This window comes from Colius striatus, chromosome 1, assembly GCF_028858725.1.
Source record: "Colius striatus isolate bColStr4 chromosome 1, bColStr4.1.hap1, whole genome shotgun sequence".
In the NCBI taxonomy this organism is placed as follows: Eukaryota; Metazoa; Chordata; class Aves; order Coliiformes; family Coliidae; genus Colius; species Colius striatus.
Window position 1 is genome coordinate 9720007 of NC_084759.1, and position 15663 is coordinate 9735669.

Genomic DNA, 15663 nt, shown 5'->3' on the forward strand with positions numbered 1-15663 from the left:
TGATGAACACATGGAACGTCCTTGTCATGATCCTGGCTGATATTCGTGATACTGTGTGTAATATGATGAAAAGGTGTATTTGCAGGCTAATCCAGAGTCAGTGGAAATAGCATTGCTAAAGATTAGCTTTCTAATTCTCTTTTGCTGCTCTGGGAACTCAGATGTAATATTCACTGCAGAAGCTGCTTTGTGAGGTAACAGTGAATTTCTGCACTCAAAGCATCATTAAAAAAATAAAAAAAATAAAGTTAAGGCCTAGACAGGAATATTACCTGTCTTGCATTGCTTGATAGGCAGCATGATTTATTCATATGTTGATATTTAAAGCACAAGAAAAGAGTATTGGGAAGTTCTAGGTATGTATAGCTTCACAAAGTTAATATTTCTTTTGGACTCATTTCTGGGCATGATACAGTCTTCACTTAAGTCAAAGGGGATATTGCCATTTGCTTCAGTAGGAGCTGGGTTTGCATTTTAATATGCAATAAGGCCTAGAAAATGTGTGCCATAAAATAAAAACAGGAGACCACACTTTGCACAATGGGGGGGCTTAAATGAAGGCACTGAAATAGCATTTAATCACCAGAGTAAGGAGCCTGACTTTCAGTGCTGCCGGCTGCGAGCGGTGGGAGGGATGGGCAATAGGTCTCCTTCATGCTCTGGTTGAGTTTGTGGCTGATGTGATACCGCCGTCCCTATTCAGCACTGGCACTGGTGATTCATGACTTGAGAGGACTTAAAAAAGGAGTGAATATAATGTATGGTTTATTCTGATTCCCACTGGCTTTGGTGACCTCAGTGTGCTGATTCTGTCTGGCTTCGGTGCTCAGGTTCACATCTTCATTATGTTAAAGCTATTTAATCCTGAGGGTCATATTTACAGTTTACCCTTAATGGAAGTAACTAAATAAATAACTGCTGAAAGAGGTGTGCATTCTGCTTTTATACACACCAGAACCATTCTGTGTGAAAGACCTAAATAAAAAAAATATATGGGTTAGGCGTAATTTTAGCTTTCTTCAAATCATAAATTCCCTTCCTTAATTTGGTGTGAAATTCCTGCCTACAAATCATGCCATTTTGGTTGATTTTATGTTTGTTGGTTTGATGAATAATGGACTTGTGGTATTTTTTAACCTTTCCTGCCTATGATAGCTCTCTGCACTGTGTCTGTCAAAAATCAGATCTTTGCTGAACACAAGGAATCTGGATTAGCTCTGATATTTGTGTTTACAATCAGAAATCTTTCCATGGGCCACCCTTGTGCAACAGTGGGAGGGGGCAGAGTCCGGCTGGAGCTCAGGGGCAGGAGCGGGGCTAGGTGAATGTGAAGTCTCCATCTCAGTGCAGCTGGATGAGATGTTTAAGCTGTTTCTTCATGCTGTGTTTTAGACCAACAAGTTTTAGAATCATAGAATCATAGTTTCAGAAAAAAATATAACTGTTCAACTGCTTTATTCTAAAAACACATTCATTTTATTTTTCCCAGGGAGGCAATTCAAGCAAGGACCTTTGGCTGACAGCTCAGTGAAAAGCAAGGTGTTGTGTTTACTGTCACAAGACTCATGGAGTCTTTGATGAGGGTCATGAATAATTAGTAGCATTTTAAAATCGCTCATTTTTGTATTTTCATCCTTTGAATTTGAGGGATGAAACAGAGTCTCAAGTACTTTGCTGTCAGTTGGCATTCCCGACTCTGCCTCAGTCATGTCATTTTAATGTGGGGACAAACCAGCTTCTGCTTTGTAGCTGTTTTGCACTGATCCCCTTTGTTCTGAAGCTGGAGGAGGGAGAAACAGACTTCTAGGGCTCTGGAAATGTGCTTTTTGTAACACTTTATATGGCAGAAGCTGACACATGACCTTTGTACATACTGAGGGTGAGTTTACAGGTGCCCTGGGGGCTGGAGACAGGAAAGCCCTTCCCTCACCCTTAGTCCTCAAGCCGTATTAAAGATTATATATATTTTTAGCTTACTGTATAGCATTTACACTAGCAAAGGAGCTGGCTTTGAATGAGAAGGGGGATGCTGCAATCCAGCAGCTGGAAACAACATCATAGGTGTGCTGCCATAGTGTCACCTCCATCCCGTGCCACAGTTTTTGCTGAGGACGGGCACTGCCTTTGCTGCCTCTTGCTCCTTCTGCACTTCTCTACGGCCAGTCCTCATTCCTGGGTCAGGCTTTGGGAATAAATGGATTGTTCGCTTCCTCTGGCCTTTCCTAATTTCCTGGTCTAAGATGCAGGTTTATGCAATTACCTCACATTCTTGAAGAGGGATGTGAACAAGCAACATCTTGTAACTGAGGCTCTTCTCAATGAAACGACTGAGAAGAGCTGATGGTATTAAGCAGGAAGTTCCCCTGCAAAACCACTGCAGTATTTCACAGAAGAGATAATTAAGGGATTTTTCTGTAACACTCATGTTTGATGGAAGTTTTTGGAAGAGTTGCAGATACTTCCAAGTCAATGCTCTTTCTGTCTGCACAGGAACGCCCTTGCATCTTGTTCATCACTTGCTGAAACTGAGTATGACTACTTAACACTGGCAACTTTTTTAACATATAGCCTACTGAGTCACTCAGCAAAATCACATGCTACATTATTTTTTGCATCTAGGCCAATAACTTGGGTAGGAGAATAAGTTATATTGTCTCATCCCAGTACCAAGATCTGTAAAGATGGGAGATTCAGGCCCATCCCTGGCTAGCAGTTGCTTTTGCAACATATCCTCCATGTTCAGTGTTTGCAGTCTCCTTTTTTGGCCTTGGACTCCCAGCCATAAGACCTCAATTTGCTTTTCTCAGCTAAAGAGCCACCTTATTCTCCTCTCTCTTTTCCTTACTGAGCTTCGTACAGACCACCAAGTTGTATTTTAATCTTGCCTTGAAAAAAAACTAACCAGAATTGAACTCCTTTCAAAGTTTGTGCTATTGAGAGTATTCGTGAAGGATGATCTGACTTTTAAGAGGAACGTATGTGCAAAGCAGATATCCATGGCGATGGGCACCTATGTAAACACCCAGGCTGACAGCTCCAGTAAACACTCTCTTGCAGAGCTGTGGCAGGTCCATTCATCACACAACCTATACACAAAGCACTGTCAAACACATAAGGTAAACAAAGAGGGGATAGGGGGCAAAAAAGAGATGAGGGAAGAAATAGTGTTTTTCTATAATCCCTTTTTGTTTTAAGAGCCTCTCAGGTTTCTCGTGACTACAGTAAATAGATAACTGACGTACTTTTTGATTGGACCACATCATTTGGAGTGGTCTGCTGAAAGATGTGCAACAAATCAGTGGCAGAAGCAGGAAGGAAATCCAGATTGCTGATTCTTTGTCCACTGTAATATCCTCTAGCTTCTCATTCCTACCTTTTTTTGCCTTCTCCGTTCAGAATGCAGTGTCATATTGTGTGCCACTTGCAGAGCCATACAGAAAACGTTATCCTATTATTTTCCTAGGGAAAAAGAGAAAACAAGCCTTTAAGAGAAACAAGCACACAACCTTTGCATTGTTGCCACATTGCCAAGCCCAAGGGCAGCACTTAATTTACATCTAAATGTGCTCAGGATTTTAATCAGAGATTAATGCACTCTGTTGTTATTCTTCACTTATAGTGTTCATAATGCACATGGTGCCTGACGAATTGTGTAGGGCCAATGTACAATACAGTGAGAAGCATACCAGTGGCACTGCCTCTTGGCAAGCTTTATTTTGGAGGCTACTCCAGGCCTCAGAAAGTGCTCTCTTCAGTTTTTTATTCTTCAGGATACTGTGAAATCTGTCTGAGGGTGACACAAAGAGCTGGTTTACAGGCTGCTTGGTTGGATTTCAATTGCCTTGTGTAGGTATGCAACAGTGCCTCTGTGGCATAGTGTTCCAGCAGACAGGAACATCTGGTTTTTTTCTATCTTGTTCAGAAACATGCCTGCGAAAACTTGGAACTTTTTATTTTTTAGTCACTTTCAATATTTCAGAATTTTTACTGGTGTTCCCTCACTTTGTTTAGCTCAGACATCATTACCTTGTTTATGTTGCTTTTCTAATTAGCAGGCATCTGTGAACAGTGCACCAGAAAAGGTATCCAAGAAAAGCCTTAGAGCTGCTCCCAAAGCCCTCTCCTCCCCTCTGCCCTCCTGGACCTGAAAACAAAGTTCTGTCTTTCTTTAGTATCTGTTAGTATCCGTAAGTTTTGAAGCAAGATCTTTTCTGAATTTGCTGTGTTCTAATCCAAGGATATTCTTGGCCTTTCTCATACTTTCAGTCAGCTAAAATGGGTAAAAGCCTACCTGTGGACTGCCTCAGGAAATACTTTGGGGCTCCTGATGCCAGCTCTATCAAGCCTTTTTGCCTTCATGCCATAGTAATGAAGAAGCAGTGCTGATAATTTTGTCATCATTAGTCTTTCAGAATTAACACCTCATATGAGATCAACATCCATCTGGAAGATGTCACCCATACCTATGCAGAGAGATAAAATCTTTGTGCAGTGTATTTCTGGGGTTACTAACTGTAGACCCATATTTAGGTAGACAGCAAGGAGCACTTTGTTCAGGGCATTTGAGAGCACAGTCGAAGGTGTTCCTGGGGGGATGGGAGGGCTTCCGCGTGGAAGAGCTGCAAGTGAACAAAGACATTCTTGTTATTTATCAAGCTGCTATATGGTGGTGACAGGTGAAATGGCAAGACATATTGTGCAAAAGGAATTAATTTTTATTTGGAATCTTTTAATAAATCAAAAGTAAAAAGAAGAACCGATGTAGCAGATCCATTGGCAGTTGCTAACACTTGTTCAATGATCCTTTCCTTCTGAAATACAGAAATGGAAAGTAACTGTTGCCAGGAGTCATAAAATGAAGGAATGACTCAGAAGGTAGATTTATTATCAGCTCAGTATTGGTGAAATTCGGCTTCATAAACAGAGGTTAATCTGCTAAAACCTGCTGTGCTTTCACTGGGAGGAAACCCTACTTATTTCAAATTTTATTTAAAGATCTAAAATAATTCTTCTTGTCTTCTGAATAAATCAACTTCTCTAGGAGCACTAATGTTCATCATTTTTTGCCTCATCCTTGCCCATGTGGATTTTATTTTATCTATTTTTTTTTTCATGGAGTGTCATTTGTTATGGGCTTTTCTCATCCCTGTGTTGTAATTTCTCTTCTGGACTTCTAAGCATTTTCATCACAGTTCACTACATATTTCACCCATGTTTCTACAGAAAGTCATTACGTAGCACAGGCGACTGCTGACAAGAATATTTAGAATACACTCTACCTTTGTCCTCCAGTGCTGTGTTGTTCACGTTTGTTGGGTGAATGATATATCTGGGCAAGGACATGGATCTGATGTTACTAGAAAAAGACCTAAGCCTGTACATGGCTGGAGTTCTTCTCCCTTTCTTCTCTATATGGTTGATCAAATAGAGTAGGAAAATACTTGTCAATTCAAACTAGCATTAAGGAAGCATAATAAAAAAATGCTAAACTTGAAAAAATAAAATAGAAAAGATATGTCCTATAAGACAAATGCAAGTACATCAGGAATCTACTGTAGTGAGTTCTGTGCTGCCTCCTACCCAGAGCAGAGTTGGATGGGGGATGCTGGGAGCCTGGCCCTGGCTCCCTGGGGACAGGTAGCAGTCCTTGTGTGGTAGCTTGTCTAAGTGGTGATTAGTCCCTTAGGACAAAAGTAAAACATAATACAATCAGTTTATCAGTAAACTTCAGTACAAGAAGCATTCTGCTGTGAAATGTCTGAGGAGGTTGACATTGGAACTTCTCACAGTGTCAACATCAGAATTTCTATCATGCCATCAAATTTATCCCTTCCTCTGATGTCTCAGGAGCACAAGGCCATCATTTTTGTGGCTGCTCTTCAAGAAATGGAATAGACTTACCTGTTAACTTTTAAACCAAAGGTCTTTTCTGAATCACAGAATCTTAAGGGTTGGAAAGGACCTCGAAAGATCATCCAAGTACAACCATCCTGCCAGAACAGGGCCAGTATCATAAAGGGATTAACTGCTGATGTAATCTAAAAAGCCTGATTTGATGTGTAACTTTTAAGATGGAGGCTGGTAAAGATAAATTACATGTGAACTTTACTTACCTTATTAAGAAGGATTTGCAAGAGGACTTGGGAGAAGAATTCCTTCCTGGTACACTGTGCTGGCTGAACACAAAGGCTGTGCCTTCCTTAGCAATGCCCAAAGTCTGCCTGAAACACCTCTCTGACTATTCCAGTGTCTTCAAAGTTTTTCTGAGACTCCAGACTTGTAGAAATTTTCAGTGCACTCTGATATGTAAAAAAGCCAAAAAGCTACACACTGGTGCTACACATTCCCTCACTGGTGCTGATCTTAGAGCACCTGTTTCCTCTGTGATTAACTGATAATGCTGTTCCAAGTAGCATCAAGCACATCTGAGACTAAATTCACATTTCTTGTGTTCCTCTCCTGCCCTGCAGCTTCTCTACCAGTTTTTGTCTACTAATAACATAACCATTGTGATGGTCTGCATACTGTCCTTTTTAGTGTTTTTAGTTTATCTCGAGCTTGAGATCCACTGTATTAATGTGTCACCCAAGTTTTAATAATGCTGTGTTAGGAGAGGAAAATGTTCTTGGTTTACGTGTCCAGAAGGAATAGGAAAGTGTTTGTGCTTAATTTGGTGCTGGTGTGGTGGTGTGGATGTGTATGTGTGGAGTATTTGATCCTCTGAGCATTTACAGTGCTCAAGTCAGTGAAGGTTTGAACTACTCAAACATAAGTAGGTCTTCCAGTGCTCAGAGGGGTTTCTAGTTTAAGGGCCCTGTATCTTTTACCTGTTGTCTTTATAGTTTTAGTGTTCATTTTAGGAAAAGGATGGATTTCTAAATCAATTTAGGCAGAAATGAGGTGGATCAAAGGCCTTCATGGCAGGAACCATGTGGAAGTAGGGGTGGTACATGAGTGGAACAGTGGGTGCCGTCTCTCTCTGCAGCTCTGTTATACACAAACACTATTTCTCTTGGTTTTCCTTAGGACCAGGTAGGAAAACAGATTATGTTTTCTTACACCAGTAGGTAGAGTGGCCAAACACATACTTTCTCTGTGATAAAAGAGGTAATTCTAGTTGTTTAAGAGCTTCTTTTAATTTCTGGTTATACAGGATTTTGGCATTTTTGTAGTGAGTGATCTTATTGTTAAGTTTACTGTCTATTTTCTGAACATGAAGGGGTTTATTTTAAACTGATGCTTAGATTTTTTTCTTTAGCAAGGACACTGGCAGGAGCTTTAAAAGGAGAAGCCACTTTCTCTTGTGCAGTTCATTGTGAATGGTGATATTCCTCACTACCAAAGGTTATGCAAGGTCACATCACCAGCAGAAAATCGTGGTGTTTCTTTTGTTACTCTGCCAGCTGCAGTCCCAGCAAAGAATGGACTATGACATTAGGACACTTATCAAAAGCTGTCTTTTTCTCAACAATTTCTTGGGACAAAGGATTGAGGTGTTGAGCAGGTTTCAGGGGACAATGCCCAAGTTCAAGTTTCAGTTTTCATTTTATGCACAGCTTTAATTTTTCTGAGGGTGAAACATTTGTTATGTGCTCAACACATTTCTGTAATATAACCAAATCAAAATACATCTAATATTTCATTGATCCTATTCCTGAGATCCTCTACTTGCTCTTCTTCTGCAGGAGTTATCTACACAGCAGATATCCTTGACCGGGAGACGACCAAATCCTACTGGTTGACCGTGTATGCGACTGATCATGGTGTTGTCCCACTCTACACTACCATCGAAGTCTACATTGAGGTGGAGGACGTGAATGACAATGCTCCCCTCACCTCTGAACCCATCTATTACCCAGCCATCATGGAAAACTCCCCAAAGGATGTATCTGTCATTCAGATCCAAGCCCAGGACCCTGACTCCAGCACTAATGAAAGACTGGCTTACCGGATTACAAGTGGAAATCCCCAGAACTTCTTTGTAATCAATCCCAAAACAGGTAAAAAAATATCCTGCTGTCTCACAGTGGTGGGAAAATGCAATTTGAATGTTTGTCGACTTGCTTTCGTGCAGGATCTGCTGGTGTTGCATTGCTTTCCAAACCTCTGTTTTCTGGTTGATGTGTCTAAAGCATCTTGTATGTGTCTAAAGCATCCTCTTCTGCATTGGTATATGAACATGGTAACAGATGTGCTGCTGCAGCAATCACTTTTTTGTAGGTCACCAAATAGCTTCAGGCTGTTGCCTCTTCCCTGTGCCTACAGGGACGAGAGTTCGCTACACTGAACCTGGAGAGCAATACTAGGAAGCAGATTCAAGCTGTTGCAATTTAGAGTGACCAAAGAGTCCTTTGTGAGCTGGCATGTCATTGCTGAAGTGAGTGACATGACAGTTGTCCAGCACGTGCAACTAGGCTCCGCATTAAAGTAACTGGGTGTAGTTTTACAGCTTGTTTTATAAAAAAATACATTTTAAGTAATCTGAAAGTACCTCTGGCTTTCATTGCATTGATTTCTGATAGCTGGGGACTGATAGCTTGAGAAGTAGCTTGTGGGTGCAGCATTGCAGATAAGGTTTTAAGTTGAAATGATGCTGTTGGCTATCCAGACCCTATTGCAGTGGTGCATTGTTCCTGTGCAGACTTGCTCTGCACACTTCCCTGCTCTTGGTGTCTTTACCGAACCAGCTATTCCTAGTGCTTGATTAATAAGGAAATCACCTCACCACCCAAGGCTGTGGTGAGTGCCTACCTGTGCTTGACCGCTGGCGGCCATCACTCCAGCCTGTACCTGGCCATCCCTTGCTCTCTGTGTGGCTGGTGGGGACATTCCAGCATGATCTGGAGCCTAGTGTGTTGGGGGATTTTCTGCTGCAGTAGGCTGATATTTATCACAGTAGTTCTCAGGACTCACACTGCTCTCATCCTGGTTCTAAGGCTTGTTTTGTTCTGGGGTTTTTATGTTGTTAGAAAAAAACCTTACATCTGCTGCAAATTTTCCAACAGCTAGAAAGCCAGAAGGAATAGACCTGAGAGGGAATGTCTTTAATTTGGTGAAGGAAAATGACATTCACTAAATAGGTTTTCATCATTTGGCTGGGGAATCCTATTGCAGTGTGTAGCACAAGAAAGGGTCAGGATCTTTTTAGGCACAAGCCCAGGTGAGGAATCGTGGAGCATATATAATCGCTATGTTCAATCTGCCGAGCCCTAAGGCACATATCTCACTTATTTTTAACACTTGAAATGGCCAAAGATGGCTCTTCCATCTGCATCCCTTCTCCCCCTCCCCACCCCATAAATCCCATCTGGACAAAGCATTGGAGTTAGGACTCGGCAGTGTTTAATGCCTGTGCTTCCCTGCAGCCGGCTCCTCCTGCAGAGTGGCCTCCCAGGCAAGGCATGGCGCCCATACCGGCACTGCAGCCGGGCTGAGGCCATGCTGTGGACCAGAGCCCACAGAGCCTGTTAGGTGCTTTCCCTTCCGATGGAGTGACGGGCAAGGGGACTTTTCCCTAACAAGAACTTCCTTCTCATAGTTAACTTTGAAATTGGTTTATCTTCATTACTTCTGGAGAGAGTCCAGTGGAAGGTTACCAAGAAGATTAGGGAACTGGAACATCTTTTACAAAGAAAAGCTGCAAAACCTGGGGCTGTTTGACCTGCTTGAACATGAGAAACTTATATGAGGATGAGGAAGCTATGGCATAGGCTTGCCTAGACAGTTTGTGGAATCTCCTTCTTTGGAGGTTTTCAACCTGCCTGAATGTGTTCCTGTGCAATCTGATGTAGGTTACTGTGTGTTAGCAGGGGGTTGGACTGGATGATCTCTAGAGATTGCGTTCAATCCCCACCATTCTTTGATTCTCTGTGATTCATTTTGCACTGAAAAAATTGCAGTCTGAGAGCTGAAAGGCTTCAGGATGAGTAATGTAGCTGCTTGGGCAACTTCTGAAGGCCCGCCATTGCATTCAGTGAGCATCCTGGCTAGTGGCTGGCTGGGATTTGTCATAGAGGGGATAAACCATTCTCTTCTATCCACCTCAGTGTCAAACACAGAGCAGTGAGAGCCAGGCAAGGAGACCTCTTTTAATTTGTTTCTGCCTTTGAAAATGATGGGACTGATAGAGCGTGTCTGCATGGAGGTGCCTTGTCTCAAAAGGGAGATTTGTCATTTTGAACACAAGGAATTTATTCTCCCTTGGAAGGAAAGTATCAATGTGTGGTGAGCTCTGCTCACCCAGCCTCAATATCGGGAGACTTTCTCCCGTTGGGATGCTGATGTCTGAGGAACAAAAACGTAATGGATTTTGCTAGAGAGTGCCCCTGGGGATCTCTGGCCAGGCTTCTTTCAGCCATCTCTCTGCAGTGCACTAGTCTGTCTAAAACAGCATTTTACACTCTGGTTGTTTTATATAGGCAACTTCTGCCCAGATAGAAGAGGTTTGTATTGTGCTGGCCCCGTACACTCCCTGGGACTCTGCACAGCAGGAACTCACGTAGTGCTTCACACAGCAGTGTGCTGTGTAATCAAGACAGAAGGTTTTAATGTGAACCTAAATATGTGGCAATTGCCACATATGTGGGTTGAGCGAACCTGCTTCTTTCATCAGGGAAGAGTGGTTGTTTGTGAGAAAAGGGTTCTTGTATTTTCTGCATCACTTTGGAAGTTTAAACAGTGCCAATAAAATGACACCTCACTCCTATGACTAATCAGGTGCTGAGAGTCAACACGAAGGCATCATCCAATGTTTTTTGCATCCTTTCATGGCAAGCATCAGAAGTTGGCCTCAACTAAAGATAGGGAGTTGACTGAGGGTACAGATGCTCTTGGAGTACTAAGAAGTTGCTAAGAAGTTTCTCTGATATCTGACTGATTAGGCTTTGCTAATATGCTCAGAGTTAAACCTCTTGCTGGATTTGCAGCCAGAAGTGAGTATCCTCTAAGCTGAGATTATTCAGAGGCTCGGGGAAACATGTGAGAGACAGGAGTTTGGCTTCCTCCACTGTGAAGATGCACGGGTCATAGTTCACAAATCACTTCTGTAGATCACTTGGCTATATTGCAACGAGAAATCTCTCACTATTGCTGGAGATTAAGGCCTTACTATCCTTGTCCTTTTGTGTCCTCTTTATTGAGGACTTGGTACTTTGCACCGACAAAGTTGGGTTTGTTACAAAGTGCAAGGAGTGCACAGGGCATGTCACAGCTTATGGCATGTGTCTGGTGTTTGAGGCATTTCTGCCTTGACTCCAGACGACTGACAGTTCTTGACACCTGGGCAAGATGGGTAATGCCATCTTATTTTTGAATGGTTCTTGCCATCATGAAGAGGAATGCCCTGGGCATTGCTGTACCCTGCTCATGGCATGTTCCTCTCCACCTTTGTAGAGTCTTGTGCTCCTCAGTGATCGTTGGAGCTTGGTGATGACTGTGTTTTCATTCCTCTGGAGCTCATTTTCACCTGCATAACTCATGCAGGCCATACAAATTTCTGAAGGCACACATACCACTGAGTGTGTTGCCATCTGATCAAGGCACCAAGAGGGACATAGGGAGTCCGGGATTGGCTCTTTTTCTGATATAGGGCAATAACTTCATCTCAATCTCACAATCTTAATTTATTATCTGGATAGTGGAAGGAACAGTACTCCCTGTATACCATGCCTGTAGGCAGAAGAAGCCTTTCAGTAGACAGCCTGTCACTTCCTACATTTTCATTGACTGGCACAGCTCTGGGTGACTATTTTAGGTACTGTCAAACTGCAAATACATCACATGCATTTGGATCTGTTTGAAGACAGTCTTCAGACCTTTCAGGATTATCACCTGCAATTTATTCTATAGATCTTGGAGAGAGGAAGAGCTGCTTCTGCAGGAGCAAAGGGCTGCTGAGAGCAAGACTTTGGCACAGAAGTCACCCTGGGCAACCTATACTCTCACCAGGGGCTGGCTCTGCTGCACATGGGTGGCAGGGGCTCTCACTTGTGAGTTTAAGGTTGATGTGGGTGCTCAGGGGGAGGATGACAGGAAGGTGAACACAGCTGCATGGCTGTAAAGAGTGGGCAACCTCCCTCCCATCAAGGTCTTCTTTTTCTCACCTCAGGTTTTTTTCAAACGTAAAGCCAAACATCAGCCAGTGCCTCAGCTGTCTTGTGAGCTGATATTCATAGATACAAGCACTTAGTGAATAATGAGTATATGTGAAACAATAAATTGTTCATGCTTTAGAACAAGGCAGCCTTGTTCTGCAAACTGGTGGGGACTGCTGCCTAAATTTAGCAGATCCAAGAGAGCAAATTGAGATTTTTCTTTATAGTGGGCAAGAGGTATTGCAAGGCACAGGTTTGTGAGAAGGGTACGTAAAATGCTTTTCAAATCACTGAAGTGACTCTTCATGTTACATGACTGCAGGGACAGGCATCCTCTGTGCCTTGGTTCCCAGCCATTTCATGCATCTGGAGCGGTGGAAGCATTCTTGGTACTTGGCACCTCCAGCAGCCACAGGTCAACCTAAATCCTGTTGTGGCTGCTGGAGAGGGCAGGAGTTCTTGTCTTAGCCTGACTTTTATGCTGGTGACTGCTTGGACTTGTTTTGGCAGAGCACGGAGTCACAGGGCTTTACTTCTTAGTGGGTGGCATGAGATGAGGCCAAGAAGGACAAAGAGGAGGAAAGCAGAGCTGCTGACGGGGTGGCTGGGTTAGCCGACTCCCAGACAAGACTGTGGGAGTGCTGCGGGTGCCCCAAGCTGAGTGAGTTATTTTAGGGTGAGAGGCATGTGGAAGAAAGCAAATGAAACAAGTGATGGAGTTAATAAAAAAATTGATTGATTATAGGTGTAAATTCTTATTTTTATTTGTGTATACGGGTGTTAATTTCACAGCACAGCACAGGGGTAATTTACTGCTTTGATTTATTACTTTTCTGTGCTCTGAAAAAAATGATGAATTTTAATTCAAACCATGACATTATTTTGTTTAATGTTGCACATGTATTGGACAAACCCAGTAAACTCCTCTTCAGTCTTACATAGATTAGATTAAGAGATATTTTAACTAACATGCCAACAGACCAAATTGCACTTTCTTGCACACTGATGTTAATGAATCTACTCTGAAATTATGCAGGTGTGTCTCTTACACCGTGCTTAGTCCCTTGCTGGCAGTATTTAAACAGAGACAGACCCCTGGCACTCCCAAAATTTGCTGCAGTATTTAAGGCAGAATGTACTACTGGGTTTAGAGATAGTGTATGTAGGTCAGTACATCTTCCCAGAGCAGCAAATCTGCTTCTGGAAATTGACCCTGAACTGTCACATCTGCACCTAGATTTGTATTAATAATTACATAAGCTAATACAGGGTTAGTGAGTGTCAGAAGGTAGCTGATATGAATGCTGTTCTTCTCAGGAGGCTGAGCTCTGCTTGCTTTTAAGCTCACTAAGTCAGCTGGCACAAGATCCTGCTGGGGCTGAATGCCACATTTGCCCGGCCATACTGAAAAAGTGCTTCACTCTTCTGCTGTATATCCTGAATTTTATGGATGCACTTGGTTGGTTTGGCTCAAGAAATCACGACACATGTTTTTGGCTTTCACAGACTGAGACAAATCAAGTGCTCTGCTGCTACACTGTGTCCTGAAGGTTGCCAGCAGTGTAACTGCTGACCCCACAGTGCCTCTTCTCAGCCCAGAAATAAAAGTATGGCAAAGAGGAGAGTGAAAGTGCAGTGGTTTATGTATTCAAGAGAGCACTCTTAGAACTCTGTGATATATTCTTGTTCTCCAACGCCCGCATTTGTTGTGTATTTTTTCAGCAGAGGAACAAGGACTGTTTGATGCTCCAGAATGTTTCAGTTTTGCTGAAATTTTATGGTAGTTGCCATCTCAAGGGACACAGCTTGCTCTGAGAGACAAGCTTCAGTGATCTTAATAATGCAGTCATTAATGTTCCTACTGTACTGTAGGTGAAGCGAAAGGCCATACAGGCGAACGAATGGAAGTGAAGGCAACTTAGTCCCTACTACAGCTTTGCATATCTGCCAGGTATAAAATCAAGCTGTACTGGGTGAGGACAAAGACTAACATACATTGGTTCTGTAAAGCAAGGGAGATTTAAAATCGTCCACCATGTAGTAATTAAAGGTAAGTGCTGGGCCATTTGAAAATATTAAACAAAATTACTTTTTATTGACATTTCCAAGGGACTTTGGGTCAATAATATCAAGCTAAACTTAGTACTACCTTCATCATTCTGATCATTCTGTTCTTCCAAGGGACATTTGATGCTTCTTTTTTATTTAAAAAAAAACCCCAAAACTATTCTTCAGGAATGAGCATCTTCCAGTGTTCATTGCCCACTAATTCCACCATCTCCCACCTCATCACGGAGGGTTGACAGTGTTACTGGGGGACCTCCCTGACATTGCAGTTGATGTTATGCATGCTGCTAAATGCTGGGAAAAATTCCTCTGAAATAAAGTCTTTGATGTTTTGCCAATGAGCATCTTCAGATGCTTTGTTAGTTTGGATTGTGTAGTCTACCCTCCTGTTTCCCTCCAGAGTGCATTTTAGGTGCTATAGCAATCAAGTTGGGGAAATCCATGTATGAAATTTTGAGGGTGTTACAGGTCACCTCCCTCCCACTGGAGGTTCATTCTGAAGGGCACCTGGTGACATGTCCTGCACGTGCCTTGGCTGTGGAGCCATTTGGCATCTCTGTGTGATGGAAAATGGCTATGGAGATCACATCAGACACACTGTTCATCCTGGAACTATCTCTGCAGAACAACTGACCCATCCAAGACCACAGAAGACCTTCCAGAAGGTGAAACCATTGTTTGTAGTTCTCTTCAATCAAAGGTGAACTTGAGGAACTGGCTTCCCTTCCTCCTGCGGTCTCTAACATGGTACAAATGCAGAGTTCAACAACAGCTACAGAGTCCAGCCCAGTATGTCTATCAGTCATCCATAGCTATCCATAACTAAAGCAGATTTTTACAATGTAATTCCCTTGGTGCATTAACTAGTTTCTACTTTCTGCAATTTATATTGTATCAACACATGCTAAATGATCTACTCTCTTTTCTTTCATTTCTCAATGTGATTTAAGTGTGTGACTCTTAATGACTTCTTTGTAATATGCTCTCTGTTAGAAACTGAGCTTCTGAGCACTTTGAAAGCTTTAATTTCTGGTTTGGGATGGCTCATTCTTTACAAGACACCATATTTTCAGTGGTTTGAGCTGAGGGTTAGCAGCTAGCAAATCAAAGGATAATGAATGTCAAAGTTACATGCTTAAACACAGTGGGACCTAAAAGCCTACTAGGCACTGAACAGCATGTTCCTCAAGGAACTTGTCCTAATAATAATAATTTGAATAATAATAACCATGATGGTGATAATATCAAGTAAAAAAACCCTCAAAACGGAGCAGAAAGAATGTAAGGTCCATCTGATTACCAGTGCACATTTATTCCCAGGAGAAATGTTCATTTAGCTCCTGAGCTGCATCCCAGCAGTGACACAAACTCTCCTTTTGACTTTGAGTGAGTCACCCAACCTCATTGTTTTTCTTTTTTTGTGTAAGTGGAAATATTTTCTTACCTCATGTGATTGTCCTGGAAGTGAATTCACAGTAGACAGTTTGCAGATCAAATAGGCTGT

At 42.3% G+C, this 15663-nt stretch overlaps 1 protein-coding gene across 3 annotated transcripts in view; it reads left to right on the forward strand.

The window, feature by feature from the left end:
* The window catches only part of FAT3 (FAT atypical cadherin 3), a 320884-nt gene that overhangs the window by 88695 nt on the left and 216526 nt on the right, over positions 1-15663 (forward strand). For all 3 annotated transcript variants that reach the window (XM_062020375.1, XM_062020376.1, XM_062020379.1), the window contains exon 2: positions 7686-8000. In XM_062020375.1, coding sequence (XP_061876359.1) covers positions 7686-8000 — 315 coding nt within the window. The remainder of the gene's footprint in view (positions 1-7685; positions 8001-15663) is intronic.